The following is a 14,317-nucleotide window of genomic DNA, read 5'->3' as shown; positions in this document are numbered from 1 at the left end:
ATTCATACTATTGTTTGTGACAAGGTGTTAATGTAATTTAATTTTTTATTTACTTTTTACTATGTTTTATTATTCATTGGTATTTAAAACAGACAGTTGTAGTGAGACACTCAAGTAACTGATTTTCTATCCATAATAACAAAGGACTAAACCGCCTTTCTCCTGCACCCTGCATACTCTTCTAAATACAAACTCTAAATACAATCACTTTCTGTAATGGAGGAGTGCCCTGATACCCTTCGAGTGGGCACCTAGCACCTGTCCCTGGGGACTGGTGAACAAAGGAGGCTGAGCCCCCTAATTATTATAAATAATACTTTCATGGGAAGCATTTATCAAGTATTAAAAATGAATAACATCTTTGTGTTTAATTTTACCACAATGTCATTCTGAGGCATGGATATTAGGCAGGCAGTGGTGTAGCACTTAAGGCTTTGGACTTCCAATCCTGAGGTTGGAATGGGTTCGAATACCCTCAGCAAGTCACTTCACCCAAAACAAAAGGAAATGTAACCAATTGTATCTCAAACATTGTAAGTCACTTTGGATAAAAGCGTCAGCCAAATAAATAAATGTAAATATTACGTGCAAGGCCTCGCAGTAAGGAGACCTGCCTTCCAAAAGCAAATGCGGATATATTTTCTGACCAGCAGATGGCACTGCCTGTCCTGTAATATGTATCCCGAAATGCACAGTGAAGTCATTGCAGACAGCGTCATTTCCCAATCGGAGGGAACCTCATCACATAAGTATTATTTCACATGGATTTGTAGGTGATATCTCCTGAAATCAGATGAGCTTAGCTCTACGTCAGCAAACCTCATATTCATTTAGCTGTCAAGTGAGTGAATATGGTCAGCAGTTCCCAGAAATGACTCACTGAAAGTCAAAAGCTACATCTTGTAAATGGAATTGTGAATTGACTTTTTTTATTTTAGATGTCAGGCCTGTATTGAATAAAAAGAGGCAGGAATGAGAGGAAGTGAGGGAGGTGTAGGGATGAGTGTGCATGGACATTACAGTAGAAGGCCAAGAAATGCTCCCCTCACTCTCTTGAGAAGTATAGAAAGTAAGTAAGGCTTTCCAGTAAAGATGATGAATAAATGTCTGGATGAGATATTTCAACAACTACAGGAGGTACAACAGCATGTTGTTGGGTGGGAGGTGGAGAAGAAGGGGCCCACTGGAGACATGAGGAGCCTAGGACAGCTGTTCAGAGCAAAAAGCCAAAACTAATCGGACGAATGGTGGTGATGTGTTAGACGCCCCAGCCAAACCACCCCCTATTCCCCCACACCCTGGGGTTCTTTGGCCGAGTGAGTAATGAAACTTTCACTCATGAGTATTAGAGAAAAAAACAGACCCTGGCTTCAAATAAAATAAATACATAAAAGTCATCCTTGAGCAGCAGCACAATGGCCGAGATGCTGGCTTTCATCTCTTACCCATACTTATAGGAAATGGAGCTGGTGGTTGGAAGTGTGTGTGCTGTCCAAGCTGCCTCTCAGAAAGAGTCGGACTGTACGTCATGTCTTCCTCTCACTGAGGAGTCCCTCGACAGGCAGCCCGATGGCTTGCACACATTGCTTGCACAATTCAAGATACTGTACAGTGGTGATTTATTAGGAGAGAGACTGAGGTGAGGGAGGAGAAATTTGCAGAAGCAACAGCTGCCAGTCTGGTCAAATGCCTCTCCTGCTTTATCTGCTTAACGCTCCCAAACAGATCACTTTCCCACGAACCTTCTGGCACATAATTCATGTTGGAGACTGTCCACCGTTTACGCCCGTCTCGGCCCTGCTCACTCCCAGCCAATAAGTAAATGAAAGCACAAACATTTAGAGCTTTGTTTTTTGTTTTGTTTTTTCAGTCGGGAAAAGTGGACAGAGAAGTGAACATTTACTTTATTCAATCAAATAATTTGTCAATGTTTAGCTTAAATAATGCTGTTCATAGTACGTGTTGCAATAAGGCACTTTATAAAGCAATGTGCCTCACTGCTGTAGAGGCAGCACTCATAACGAGCCTACACAGGTGAGCCAGTGTTTAGGTGGAGAAAGCACCATATTTATCTAATCCTCAGGTGTATGAAGAAGTGACAGATAACATGCTGTATTGGGAGTCCCCCAATCCAGAACATGGCTCTCAGGAAGTCCCTTACCTTATTTGTGGCTTTATGTTATTTATTATAGTGGACAGGCTATTTGGGGGTTGTGGTGGGGGGGGGTCCCTGATGTCTTAGCAGAGAGTCTGAGCTTAAGATTGCCGGGGTCACTAGGGGCAGCTCTAGTAGGAACACTCCAGAGTTTCCAGAAATCGTTTATGATTACAGTTATAATGACAGCAATGTCCTCGGAAATTGGCTTAAAGACTCCTTTTCAGACAAGCTTAGAGTTGGGAAGATAGGACAAGGGGGAAGAGAAACCCAAAATTGTGGAGTGAGAGGTACAAGTGGTGAGATGGAGGGAATGCTGGGGAGAATTGTGAAGATCAGGAGGTACACCAGCCCAGGGCCATCTTAACAGCACCATAGGCCTCCAGGCAAAGTAGTGCACTGGGGCCCATCTTTTGATAGCAAAACAGAAACATACATAGGCATCAGAAACATTGTGGGCCCCTGTGCTCCTGGAGCCCCCGGTCAGTGACCATTTGTTTAGACAGCCCTGCTTGACCAGCCAAGTAACTGGGTGATTTGGGTGCTTGAAGAAGGCCCTAAGAGGAACTGGGTTTTGTTATTTATGTGCTTTTTGAGGATACCCATTTTCATGGAATAAATTTCTAAATATACTGTATGTTGTCACAAAAGCAGACCATAGACATAGAAAGGTTTGGGGCAGCCACCCATATATTGAGCCTTGGCTGCAAATGGGTTTTAAATTGATCGAGATGATCACAGGTTCGAGTCCACAACAGAACTGAATATAACAGGAAAAGATGGCAGCTTTAAAGCCCAGGACCAGAAGTGACATCATTGGGACTGCAACCGGAAGTGATGTCCTCTGGACTGGAAGCGACGTCATCACTGGCACCGGAAGTAATGTGTTTTGTCCTCAAAGTGACATCATCCGTGGCCCCATGACTGGAAGTGGCCATCTGGGACTGGTGCCGGCAAAAAAATGGAAGCGAAATCATCACTAGCGTCGGGATCTGGCGAGATTTCCCGTGGATGGTCTGCAGAAGATTGAGAAAGAGAGATAATGCAGCTCACCACCCCCTGGTCTGGTGTGGTGGTACTGTTCTTAAGGCCTTTCAGATGTCTCCCAATTGCACATGTGGAGTTATGTACTTAACAAAAAATGGTGAAATAACTTAAAACATGTTTTATATTCTAGTTTCTTCAAAATAGCCACCCTTTGCTCTGATTACTGCTTTGCACACTCTTGGCATTCTCTCGATGAGCTTCAACAGGTAGTCACCTGAAATGGTTTTCACTTCACAGGTGTGCCTTATCAGGGTTGTTTAGTGGAATTTCTTGCTTTATCAATGGGGTTGGGACCAGCAGTTGTGTTGTGCAGAAGTCAGAAGTCTATACAATATCTATAGTCTATACAATATATATATTGTATAGATCTCGCTCCTGGTGACTTCTTTTTCTTCATGAAATTAAAATGGAAGCTAAAAGGAAAGAGATTTGCTACCATGGAAGAAATCCAGGAAAAAAAACCACAGGAATTTCTAGACAACAAAAGATGAGTTCTCAATACAGTAGGCTCAAGTATTCATGAAACTTTATGTAGTGCCTTTCACTGGGCATATCATCCTAACGCAGAATAACAAGCAAGCCACACTACTCCATAAAGAATAGCAGAAGATCAGCTATCCTCCAATAATCCATTCAGTTTCTAACCTAGCACTTCCATTTCATGACTGCAGGCAGCCAATTGCTATTTTGGAAACACCGGGTGCAAAGTGGGAGCCTGACCGTGACAGTATGCCAACATATCACAGAACACACTAACACGCTGAGAGAAACTCACAAACATCATACAATGTTACAGTTGTTGAGTAACCTAACGTCCAAGTCTTTTGAGATGTGGGAGGAAAACCCAGACAGACACATGGGGAACACGCCAACTCCACACATAACGCCAGAGCCTGTGTCCAAACTCAGGACTCTGGAGATGTGAGATGGCATTGCTAGACATCCATCAGATGTTGCTTTTTCCAAGTGTCTTTCAAAGAGAGTATGAAATGACTTCACAAAACTGTACAACAGTTTCTAGAACTACAAATAAATTACCAGCATATTAAGATCTGTGGCAGTGGCAGATCAAATCACCCACCAGACTTACTGTCTGTTTTATGCAGCATCTTTGCTCACATTCATGGTCCTAACACAAAATGCCAAAGTGGACATTGTGTGTCATTAATGAAGGTTGAAAATGTTATTTGTGTTTGTCTTAAGCAAAACCAAGCGGCACTGCACCCCCACAGGATATCCAGCCATCCATTATCCAACCCACTACATTCTAACTACAGGGTCACGGGGGTCTGCTGGAGCCAATCCCAGCCAACACAGGGCACAAGGCAGGAAACAAACCCTGGGCAGGGTGCCAGCCCACCGCAGGGCCCCACAGGATATCATTTGCACAAAATGAATGTACTGCCATGACGTTGTGAGGCGCTTTAGCTAGCTTGATGCACATGATTGCATCTCGGGTTTGTGCTTTGCATTGTATTCTTGTTTGCTTTGGCTAGCATTTTGTGAACAGAAGATCAACTGATCACCAAATGGCATAAAGATAAAGATGACATATTTCTTTTCAGCATTTTATGCAAGATTAGTATATTGTTTTTGTTTAGTATACAGTGAAAACAGGAAAGGAGCACCATACAAAAGTTTGGGCACCCCAAGATACTTGAGGTCTCAGATGACTTTTCCCAAGGTGGTCTGAGACCTTCATGAGCTCTGTAGGCCTATGGCTTGTTCACAGTCATCGTTAGGAAACCCCAGGTGATGCAAACTGCAAAGATGTATAAATTCTCAGACTCCTCAGACCTTCTCCCAACTATCAGCAGCCATGGGCTCCTCTAAGCAGACGCCTAGAACTCTGAAAAATAAAAGAATTGAGGCTCACAAAGCAGGAGAAAGCGACAAGAAGATAGCAAAGTGCTTTCAGGTTGCTGTTTCCTCAGTTTGTTATGTTATTAAGACATGGCAGTTAACAGGAACGGTGGAGGTCAAGTTGAGGCCTGAAACACTAAGAAAACTTCCTGAAAGAACTGCTCATTGGATTGCTAGAAAGGCAACTAAAAACCCCATTTGACTACAAAAGACCTTCAGGAAGACGTAGCAGACTCTGTAGTGGTGGTGCCATGTTCTACTGTGCAGTGACACCTGAACAAATGTAACCTTCATGGTAGAGACAGCAGAAGAAAACCATTCCTGTGTCATAGCCACAAAAAAAAGCACCTGGAGTTTGCAAATGAACATCTAAACAGCCCTGATGCATTCTGGAAATGAAGTCAAAATAGAACTTTTTGGCTACAATGTGCCAATGGATGTTGGTGGAAAAAAGGTGCAGAATTCCAGGAAAAGAACACGTCTGCAACTATTAAACATGGTGATGAATCAATCAGATCTGGGCTTGTGTTGCACAGAGTGGGGACATGTCGTTGGTAGAGGGAAGAATGGGTTCAAATAAATAGCAGCAAGTTCCGGAAGCAAACATCACACCATCTGTAAAAAAGTTGAAGTTAAAAAGAGGAACAAGATAATGACCCGAAACACACCTGAAGATCTGCAGTGGAATACCTCAAGAGGCGCAAACTGACAATTTTGCCATAACCCTCACAGCCACCGACTTTAAACATCATTGAAAATTTGTGGATGGATCTCAACAGAGCAGTTCACTTAAGTTGGCCCAAGAATCCTGCAGAGTTAGAGGCCTTCTGTAAATTAGGACGAATGGGCGAAAATACCCCAAGTAAGATTTGAAAGACTCTTAGCTGGCTACAAAATACACTTACAAGCGGAGATACTCGCCAAAGGATGTCTTACTAAGTACTGGCCATGTTGAGGGGGGCCCAGACATTTACTTCAGGCCCTTTTCATTTTTGTGGTATTTTGTACCTGTGAATGATGGAAGTAAAAAATATAATTGTGCTACAAATATTATGGAACTATGTCATCTTTGACTTTATGCTTTTTGGTGATCAGTTCATCTTCTGCTCACTTAACTTTTCACAGTAACAGACAACTTTTGCATGCCACTGTATTTCATAATATGTGCAGTTTGTAATATTTGTGAATCACACAAATTGCTGCCAAATATAATAAACTGAGAGAATTTCATGCAGTATAAAAATGACTCAGTAAGTAATTTTCGGAATCTTGCTCTTGGATGTCGTATTCTGGCTGCCTAACTATTCAGTCATTCTGTCATTCAATTAGAGAAGTGATTACGTGATTACCTAAGCTTGTAACCCATTGGGCCTCGGCCATAGTGTTACCTTGGGTTGTGATTTAATATTAGAATTCTAGTCGTGTGAAAACTTGCTGCCTGCATAAAAGGGATGAATCCTCATAATCTGCCAAAACCAAACACGCATACTGTAAAATGCACAAGAAGGCCGAGTTTGTATCTGGTGTGGCTGTATTGTTTTTGATAGCTTCTGTGGAGGGCATAAAAACATCTGGCAGCAGAATGAGAATTTTGGTGAGAAAAGCTACTGAACAAAAAACAAACAAAAAAAAAAAAGAATTCATGTTTCTTGTTTCTTCATTTTGTGATAAAAGTCCAAATGACACAATAGTCTGTTACATTTTCAGGTTGGCACCACGATAGCAGATCTCAAGGACTAACTGTTAACTGGCATATGTTTTAGGTCGCAGCAGCTGGAGGAGGAGGCGTCCAGTCTGAGGGAGCGAATTAAACACCTGGACAACATGGTCCACTGCCAGCAGAGAAAGGTCAAGCAGATGATCGAGGAGGTGAGAAGCACAGGCAGTGAGGCTTGACTCCTTAAACGAATAATATGCACAAATGAGACCCAAGTCAGCGTGAAAAGAAATCAGTGTGTGGCTAAGCAGGAATATTTAGATTTACCATCTGGAAGGATGACACAGTGAGCAAAAAACAAAGGGCAAAGTGGCCCTAGTGCACATGTGCTGAGCATGACACTTTGAATCATTTATTTTATTGAGTTTCTTTATTTGTTCTTTACCTAAATTGGATAAATAGCATATGCCATATAAAAAATACCCAAATAAACTAGAAAAATCAGTCCAGAAAAGGTCATTACAACACCTTTTCTGCAAATAAAATGTTTTCTATTATAGTGTCTATTTGTATGTACTGGATAGACAGGCAGACATATAAATATATTGTACAGTAATATATGATACAGTACATTGTACGTAGATATAAGAAATTACTCTAACAAAGATACACTTCAATTTCTATAGCATAGGTATACAGTGCCCTCCATAATGTTTGATTTACCCCTCTGCCCTGTGTCTGTTTAAAATCTGCTTAAAATTACAGTTCAAACTATTCAGATTTTGTGACTAAAGTGCACATTGTAGACTTTCATTTAAGGGGCATACATTTTGGTCACACCAAGTAGAAATGACACTTTTTTTACATGGTCCCCCCACTTCAGGGCACCATAATATTTGCAAAGAACTGCCAGAGGCAAGCAACTTTTGTGCATAATTTTTACACATTTTTTGACAATTCCTTGTAAACACTGGGCTCCTACAGAAATACACACACACACTGAACACACTTTGTGACAAAAAAAGCAGTGATCTCATTTACATGGATATCGTCACAAGAAATCAGTTAAGTGAGGAGCTGGCTCACCACTGTTAGGTGTTTATGTCTGTTATGACAGACTCTAAAGAGCCGTGCAGTGTTTTGTAATAAAATGATAGTAAGTGATGGTATTAGTAAACCAGGGACACAACAACTGACCGAGAAGGCCTAGATGACATATTTGTCAGTTGTACAAACAATGAAGTGAGTTTGATGGGACCAGAGCTTTGATTCTGGCGAGATCTGGTGCTCAGCTTAATGTATTGGCACACATGGTGGCCATATGTATGAGAAAATGCTGGCGACAATGGATGCAACCCTAACCCTAACCCTTTGAAGTTCAATTGTAGGAGGCTCAGAAGCCCTCAGAAAGGTAGCCACCAGATGACCAGAGGATCAGGTGGCAGAACTTCTCAGCATGTTGGTCGACACTTTCCTACAGCTATGTGTTGCCTTCCCTGGGTCAGTAGGCAATGCTTCAGGTCATGTGTCAGTTTAGAGATAAAGAATTCCATTCTTGGCATTCATTGTAACATCAGACACTGATCACTGACCGCTGCCAAATGGGGCTTGAGCAGTTGGGTTATCTGCAAGTAATGAGTCACGTTTCTGTGATGATGCTCACCAAATGAATAATCTGAACATCATTCTTAAGTGGTACACCATTAGCCTAGGGTCACAGTTAATATCTTGTTAACTTCAGTCAGACTGCATAATAATACACCTAGGATAGTCTAGAACCCATTATAAAACCTTAAGTGACAGGCCTACCTGTTGAAGTTTTTGAAAATGACAACACTCACGTAGCTGTGGCAGCCATATCAGTCGATTGCATATGTGACAAAGGCACACTTTCTGCAGTAGGACCCACACCATATTTCTTCTAGAACAGCAACTGTACCTTCTTTGGCTGGATAGGAGCTGTCTTCTGTATGACTCCATGCCACGACACAGCTCTTTTATCCCTAAATGTACGCTTGTCCTGGATCATACACTGTGCTTTATTCTAGATGTAGACAAATTTTGTGTAACTGTTCTGTTTACTGATTTTTATGTGAATTGGACTGCTGCTCCTGTTAAGTTTTTCCAAGAGTATTTATGTAAAAACTTGAATAAGGCTCACATAATTTAGTTTATTGGAGAATATTTTTAAATGCCATCTAAGTTGATGTTCTTTTAAAAGTGCTGCATCATATATACCTTTCTATCAACATACCTGGCCATGGCGCAGTGGTACAACGAGTGACGAGCAGTGTTTGAGCTTCGGTTTCATTTCTTGCAACACTAACCGGGTCTTTGTGAGCAGGTTGAACTGTGCATGTACAAGTCTAGCCTATGATGAATGATTTTTCACTTGCATGCTATTAAAAATATGCACTCACCAGCCACTTTATTAGGTACACAGGTTCAACTACATGTTAACGCTAATATCTAATCAGCCAATCACTTGGCAGGAACTCAGTGCATTTTGGCATGTAGACATTTTCAAGACGACCTGCTGAAGTCCATACTGAGCATCAGAATGGGGAAGAAAGATGATTTAAGTGACTTTGAACGTGGCATGGTTGTCGGTGCCAGATGGGCTGCTCTGAGTATTTCAGAAACTGCTGATCTACTGGGATTTTCATGCACAGCCAGAGCTTACAGTGAATGGTCTGAAAAAAAGGGAAAATATCTAGTGAGTGGCAGTGCTCTGAGCGAAAATGCCTTATTGATGCCAGAGATCAGAGCAGAATGGAAAGACTGGTTCAAGCAGATAGAAAGGCAACAGTAACTCAAATAACCACTTGTTATAAGCAAGATATGCTGAAGACCATCTCTGAATGCACAACACGTCAAACCTTGAAGCAGATGAGCTACAACAGCAGGAGACCACACCAGGTGCCACTCCTGTCAGCTAAGAACAGGCAACCGAGGCTATAACTCACACAGGCTCGCCAAAATTGGACAATAGAACATTGGAAAAATGTTGCCTGGTCTGATGAGTCTCGATTTCTGCTATGACACTCGGATGGTAGGGTCAGAATTTGGCATCAACAACATGAAAGTATGGCTTCATCTTGGCTTGTATCAACAGTTCAAGCTGGTGGGGGTGTAATGGTGTGGGGGATATTTTCTTGGCACACTTTGGGCCCCTTAGTACCAACTGAGCGTTGTTTAAATGCCATAGTGGAGCTGAGGAGTGTTACTGACCATGTCCATGCCTTTATGACCACAGTGTATCCATCTTCTGATGACTACTTCCAGCAGGACAACACCATGTCACAAAGCTCAAATCATCTCAAACTGCTTTCTTGAACATGACAATGAGTTCACTGAAACTCGCTGTACTCCACAGTCTCCAGATTTCAATCCAATAGAGCACTGTTGGGATGTGATGGAATGGAGATTCGCATCATGGATGTGCAGCCAACAAATCTGCAGCAACTGAGTGATTCTATCATGTCAGTATGAACCAAAATGCCCCGAGGAATGTTTCCAGGACAGTGTTGAATCTGTGCCATGAAGAATTACGGCAGTTCTGAAGGCAAAAGGGGGTCCAACCTGGTGCTAGCAAGGTGTACCTAATAAAGTGGCCAGTGAATGTTACTGTGGTATCTTGATGTTTAATTTACTACAGGGCTTATTCCAAGTCTATGGATCCACCTATTTTTTGGTTAATGTTACCTTTCTCAGACGATAGGCAGAGGTATAGAAGGATAGCTAAGGACTGCACACTGGAGCAACATGGTATATTCCTCCAGCTCACTATGAGGATACTCTGGTCTGGACTCCTACAGAGTTGTCAGGGAGTTGTAGTTTGTCCCGACAGCCCTGTTGGTGGGCTGTAGAGCTACTAGGGGAATTCTCAGGAGGCAGTCTCACTGCTTCAACGAAGATCTAGCTGACCTAGAAGGAAGTGTTTCTGTGTTGTGCTCCTTATGTGTACCCTCAGGTCAGACTTCCAAAGGAGCCCCTGTTGAGAGTAAATCGTTGCAAAGGCTTTCTTAGTAGAGAAGAATATAGAAAAGAGGAAAAGGACAAGGCCTAAATTACTAACTTGTCTGTTTTTGCGTGTTTTGTTCTGTACCCTTCTCCAACCATTAATCCCCTTTATTGGGTCCTTCAATAAACTCCCATTTGTTTTTGTAGCCCTGTGTTTTGAGTCAGGGCTAATCAAGAACACCCCAGCTTTTTCACAACATGTGTTAATACACCTCTGAAAATGTTAACATATATTTGTATTTACAGATTGAAAGGCTGAGAGACAAAATCATGCAAAAAGATTTATATATTGAGCATCTTCTTGAGAGAATATGTGCCGTGGAATGTGAGGTAAGTGCTCTTTTCACAAGAAGGGTAATAATAAGCATACCTAAAGTTAAGCCTACTGAAAGAAAGAGCTGTACATGTTAATGGCTTGAAGCAAGCCAACAGACTGCATATAGAAACGTTTGGTAAGAGAATGAAGAAGTCATCTGCAAAAAAGAACATTTAAATCAACCAAAACCTGTTGTATGCCAGGGTCCTTGTGTTCTAGAAAGCAGAGTGACTTGTTATCAATGTAGTCCGTGATACTTGGTGTGAACTCCTAGGCCTATGTTTCATAGTTCACTGACAATGCTGTCATTCGGAACATGTTAATGAAACATGACACATGTATTCTTATACCCACTTAATCCAATTTTATGATCACAGATTGGAGATCAGTAATGATAATAGTGAGGTATAATATTGTGTCACCACTGGGAAGGTGAAATCTAAATTGCCATTTTTACTGTGTATAGAAACAATCCTAATTTAGGATGACCAATATTGAATGTTGCCTTTTACTTAAGTACATATTTGTGCAATATACTGTACATTAGTGTTTTAGAATATAGCAAGGCTGCGAGAGAGAGAGAGAGAGTCAGTCTGCTTTATTGTAAGAGACACTCTTGTAGTTAGAAGTCCAGTCTGACACTGTTACCAAAATTCATTCTTCTTTAGCTATACTGGCTAAAGGGGATTGTCCTACACCCCTAAGGCCCCTTACTTCGAGTACTGTCAATGCTGTCTCAAGGAAGTCTAGTAACTGATAGGAGGCCTTCAGCTTGACTAAATTCCTTCCAGAAAGAAATGGTGCCATGACCCGAACACTCTCAGGAGAGAGGTAAGGGCAATGCAGCAGAGAGAAACAGCCCACAGTTATAGCTGGAAGTCTGATCTACCAGTGTATCAAAATGAGTTCTCCTTTAGCACTACTTGCTAAAACATTTGTTCTATAACCCTTAGCCTGAATTCAAGTTCTGCCATTACTGTCTCAGGGAAAGTGAGCAGCAGAGTCCAATTAAATGATGATTATAGGAGGAGGTCTTTATACTCTACACATTGAAGAGGTGATGATATGCTCTTTCTGTGACAGCCGGTTGGCTTAAACTATATTGATTGAGTAATATGAAGTCTAGAGAGACATTTATGAAAAAAACCAGACCAAACAGTACAAAACTTGGGACTGCAATAGGGGAAGACCCTACTCGTTGATGATGGGTTTAGAGAATTATTGTTCCATGTACTGAGTACAGTGGAAATTCTTACATCGTGTGCTTATCAACATGCAGCACATCGCCACTCTCCTATGCAATGATTAGTGAGTGTAACTGCCTTACCTTGAAACTTCTTTTCTTCTTACCTAAAAAAGCTTGGAACATATCTCTATTATACATCTTATTTGGTATGGTGGCCTAGCAGTATGGAAGAAGTGGAGTGGTTCTCATACAGATGTGAGGGAGTTTTTTTAAAGGTTGTACCAGAAGCTTTGCAGGTCAATTACAACTTTCTTCATCCAAGTCAGACTGCAATGAAAACAAAAATACAGAATATGTCCCATTCTGGCTTAGCCACAACCCCTTCCATTGCCCCTGTTAAATTAGTTCCTGTAAAGACAGAAGAATTATCAGACCTTCAACAAATTAACTAAATAGCAGCAAGCTATCTACTATATAATAAAACGCTAAGGTGTGTGTGTCTGTGTGTGTGTGTCTGGTACCTCAGACATTGGTCAGTTTGGCGTTGGTGATGCAGTTGAAAGAGGAAGTGTGAGTGGGAGACACGTGATGCAGAATGAAAGTGCAGGAGGCCCGCTGAGAGTCGCCTTCAAAGATAAGAAGTATAAAAGCAAACAAGAGGTTAGCAAGGTGCCTCAAAATGACAGTCTGAGAAGCAGGCGTTATGGGAAGGCGCTCAACAGGGGCACACCAGGTAAGACAAGTTTAGAGACACAAGTGTATGTTGAGGAAATGCACTTAAGGTACACATAGGGCATATCCATCCATCCATTATCCAATCCGCTATATCCTAACTACAGGGTCATGGGGGTCTGCTGGAGCCAATCCCAGCTAACACAGAGCGCAAGGCAGGAACAAATCCCGGGCAGGGCGCCAGCCCACCACAGCACATTGGGCATATGTTTATTTTTTTTGTATTACCTGTGGCTAGTTCGGGTAATAAAAGAAAAGAGGAATGCAATTGGAATCATGGCAAAGAAGCTGCATAGCTAAAAAATTAACAATTTGGAATATCTTAAAAGTAAGGTAACAACTGGTATGCATAGAAACTAGTAAAGACTATTTTGAGAGTTTGTTGGAGAGTTTCAGAATTGTAAGAGTGTGGAAAAAGAAATGAACTGCAGTCATTTCAAATCATAAGACTTCAGTGAAAAGTGGTACAGGTGATGTCAAGCCATGCACAAAATGTCCAGGATAAAAGTGGCCAACTAAGTCTCCTGGTGTAAATCCAAGCAAGCATGTCACTTCAGGAATTTAGAATGATGTCAACCAAAAAAAAATTAAAAGTCGCTGAAAATGGCTCAAGGAAAACCTGGGCACACATGTCCAAAGAAGAAACCAAGGCGTTAGTGATGGCATTGGGTGGTCTCAGGCTTGGTGCAGTTTGCACTGATTTATTTATTTAAAACCTACTTTTCCCAATGCAGGGCCAGTGGATCTGGAGGCTATCCTAGCATCACCAGGCACAAGGCAGGAATAGACACCACTTACATTGCATTCTCATTCACACTCCTACACTCACTAATATGGTGAAGAATCTCTGGGAATTAAATGAAGAGAAAAGCAACAGGATAGAATCTTAAAATAGTATTTTATTCCTGAGTTTTCAACAACCTGTCAGGTATCATCATCATCAGAGGAATATGATTTGACATACAGGAGTCAAGGCAATATATAGCAAATGAGAAGGGGGGAGTAAGAGGTGTGGATTAGTAAGGTGGAGTTTAGATGGTGTTGGTCTTAAAGTCTTTTTGATTATTTGGATGTTCTTCTTTTTAAACCTGCTTTATGATTTTATTTGTAAGCCAGCTTCACGCTTTTGCAATTGAAATAATGTTCAAAGTTATATCGTATATGTAGCAAAGCTAAATAAATGTCCAAGTATTAGTTTTATACATTCAAGGACAAGGGTGGGAAATGAAACCAAATATTTTGCAAGAATGAAACAAAAGACACAAATAAACATCATTTTACAACATCACAACTATATGATGCAACAATGAGACGCTGTGAAAAAATTTGCCATTCATC

At 41.4% G+C, this 14,317-nt stretch overlaps 1 protein-coding gene across 1 annotated transcript in view; it reads left to right on the top strand.

Moving 5' to 3' along the window:
* Positions 1-14,317, top strand: part of LOC120540540 (myocardial zonula adherens protein-like) — a 129,264-nt gene that overhangs the window by 78,497 nt on the left and 36,450 nt on the right. The window contains exons 11-12 of the mRNA XM_039771377.1: positions 6,829-6,934; positions 10,992-11,075. Of these exons, the coding sequence (XP_039627311.1) occupies positions 6,829-6,934; positions 10,992-11,075 (190 nt within the window). The remainder of the gene's footprint in view (positions 1-6,828; positions 6,935-10,991; positions 11,076-14,317) is intronic.

This window comes from Polypterus senegalus, chromosome 12, assembly GCF_016835505.1.
Source record: "Polypterus senegalus isolate Bchr_013 chromosome 12, ASM1683550v1, whole genome shotgun sequence".
NCBI lineage: Eukaryota > Metazoa > Chordata > Cladistia > Polypteriformes > Polypteridae > Polypterus > Polypterus senegalus.
The sequence above is the reverse complement of the archived record's forward strand: the minus strand, read 5'-3'. Positions and strand labels throughout refer to the sequence as shown.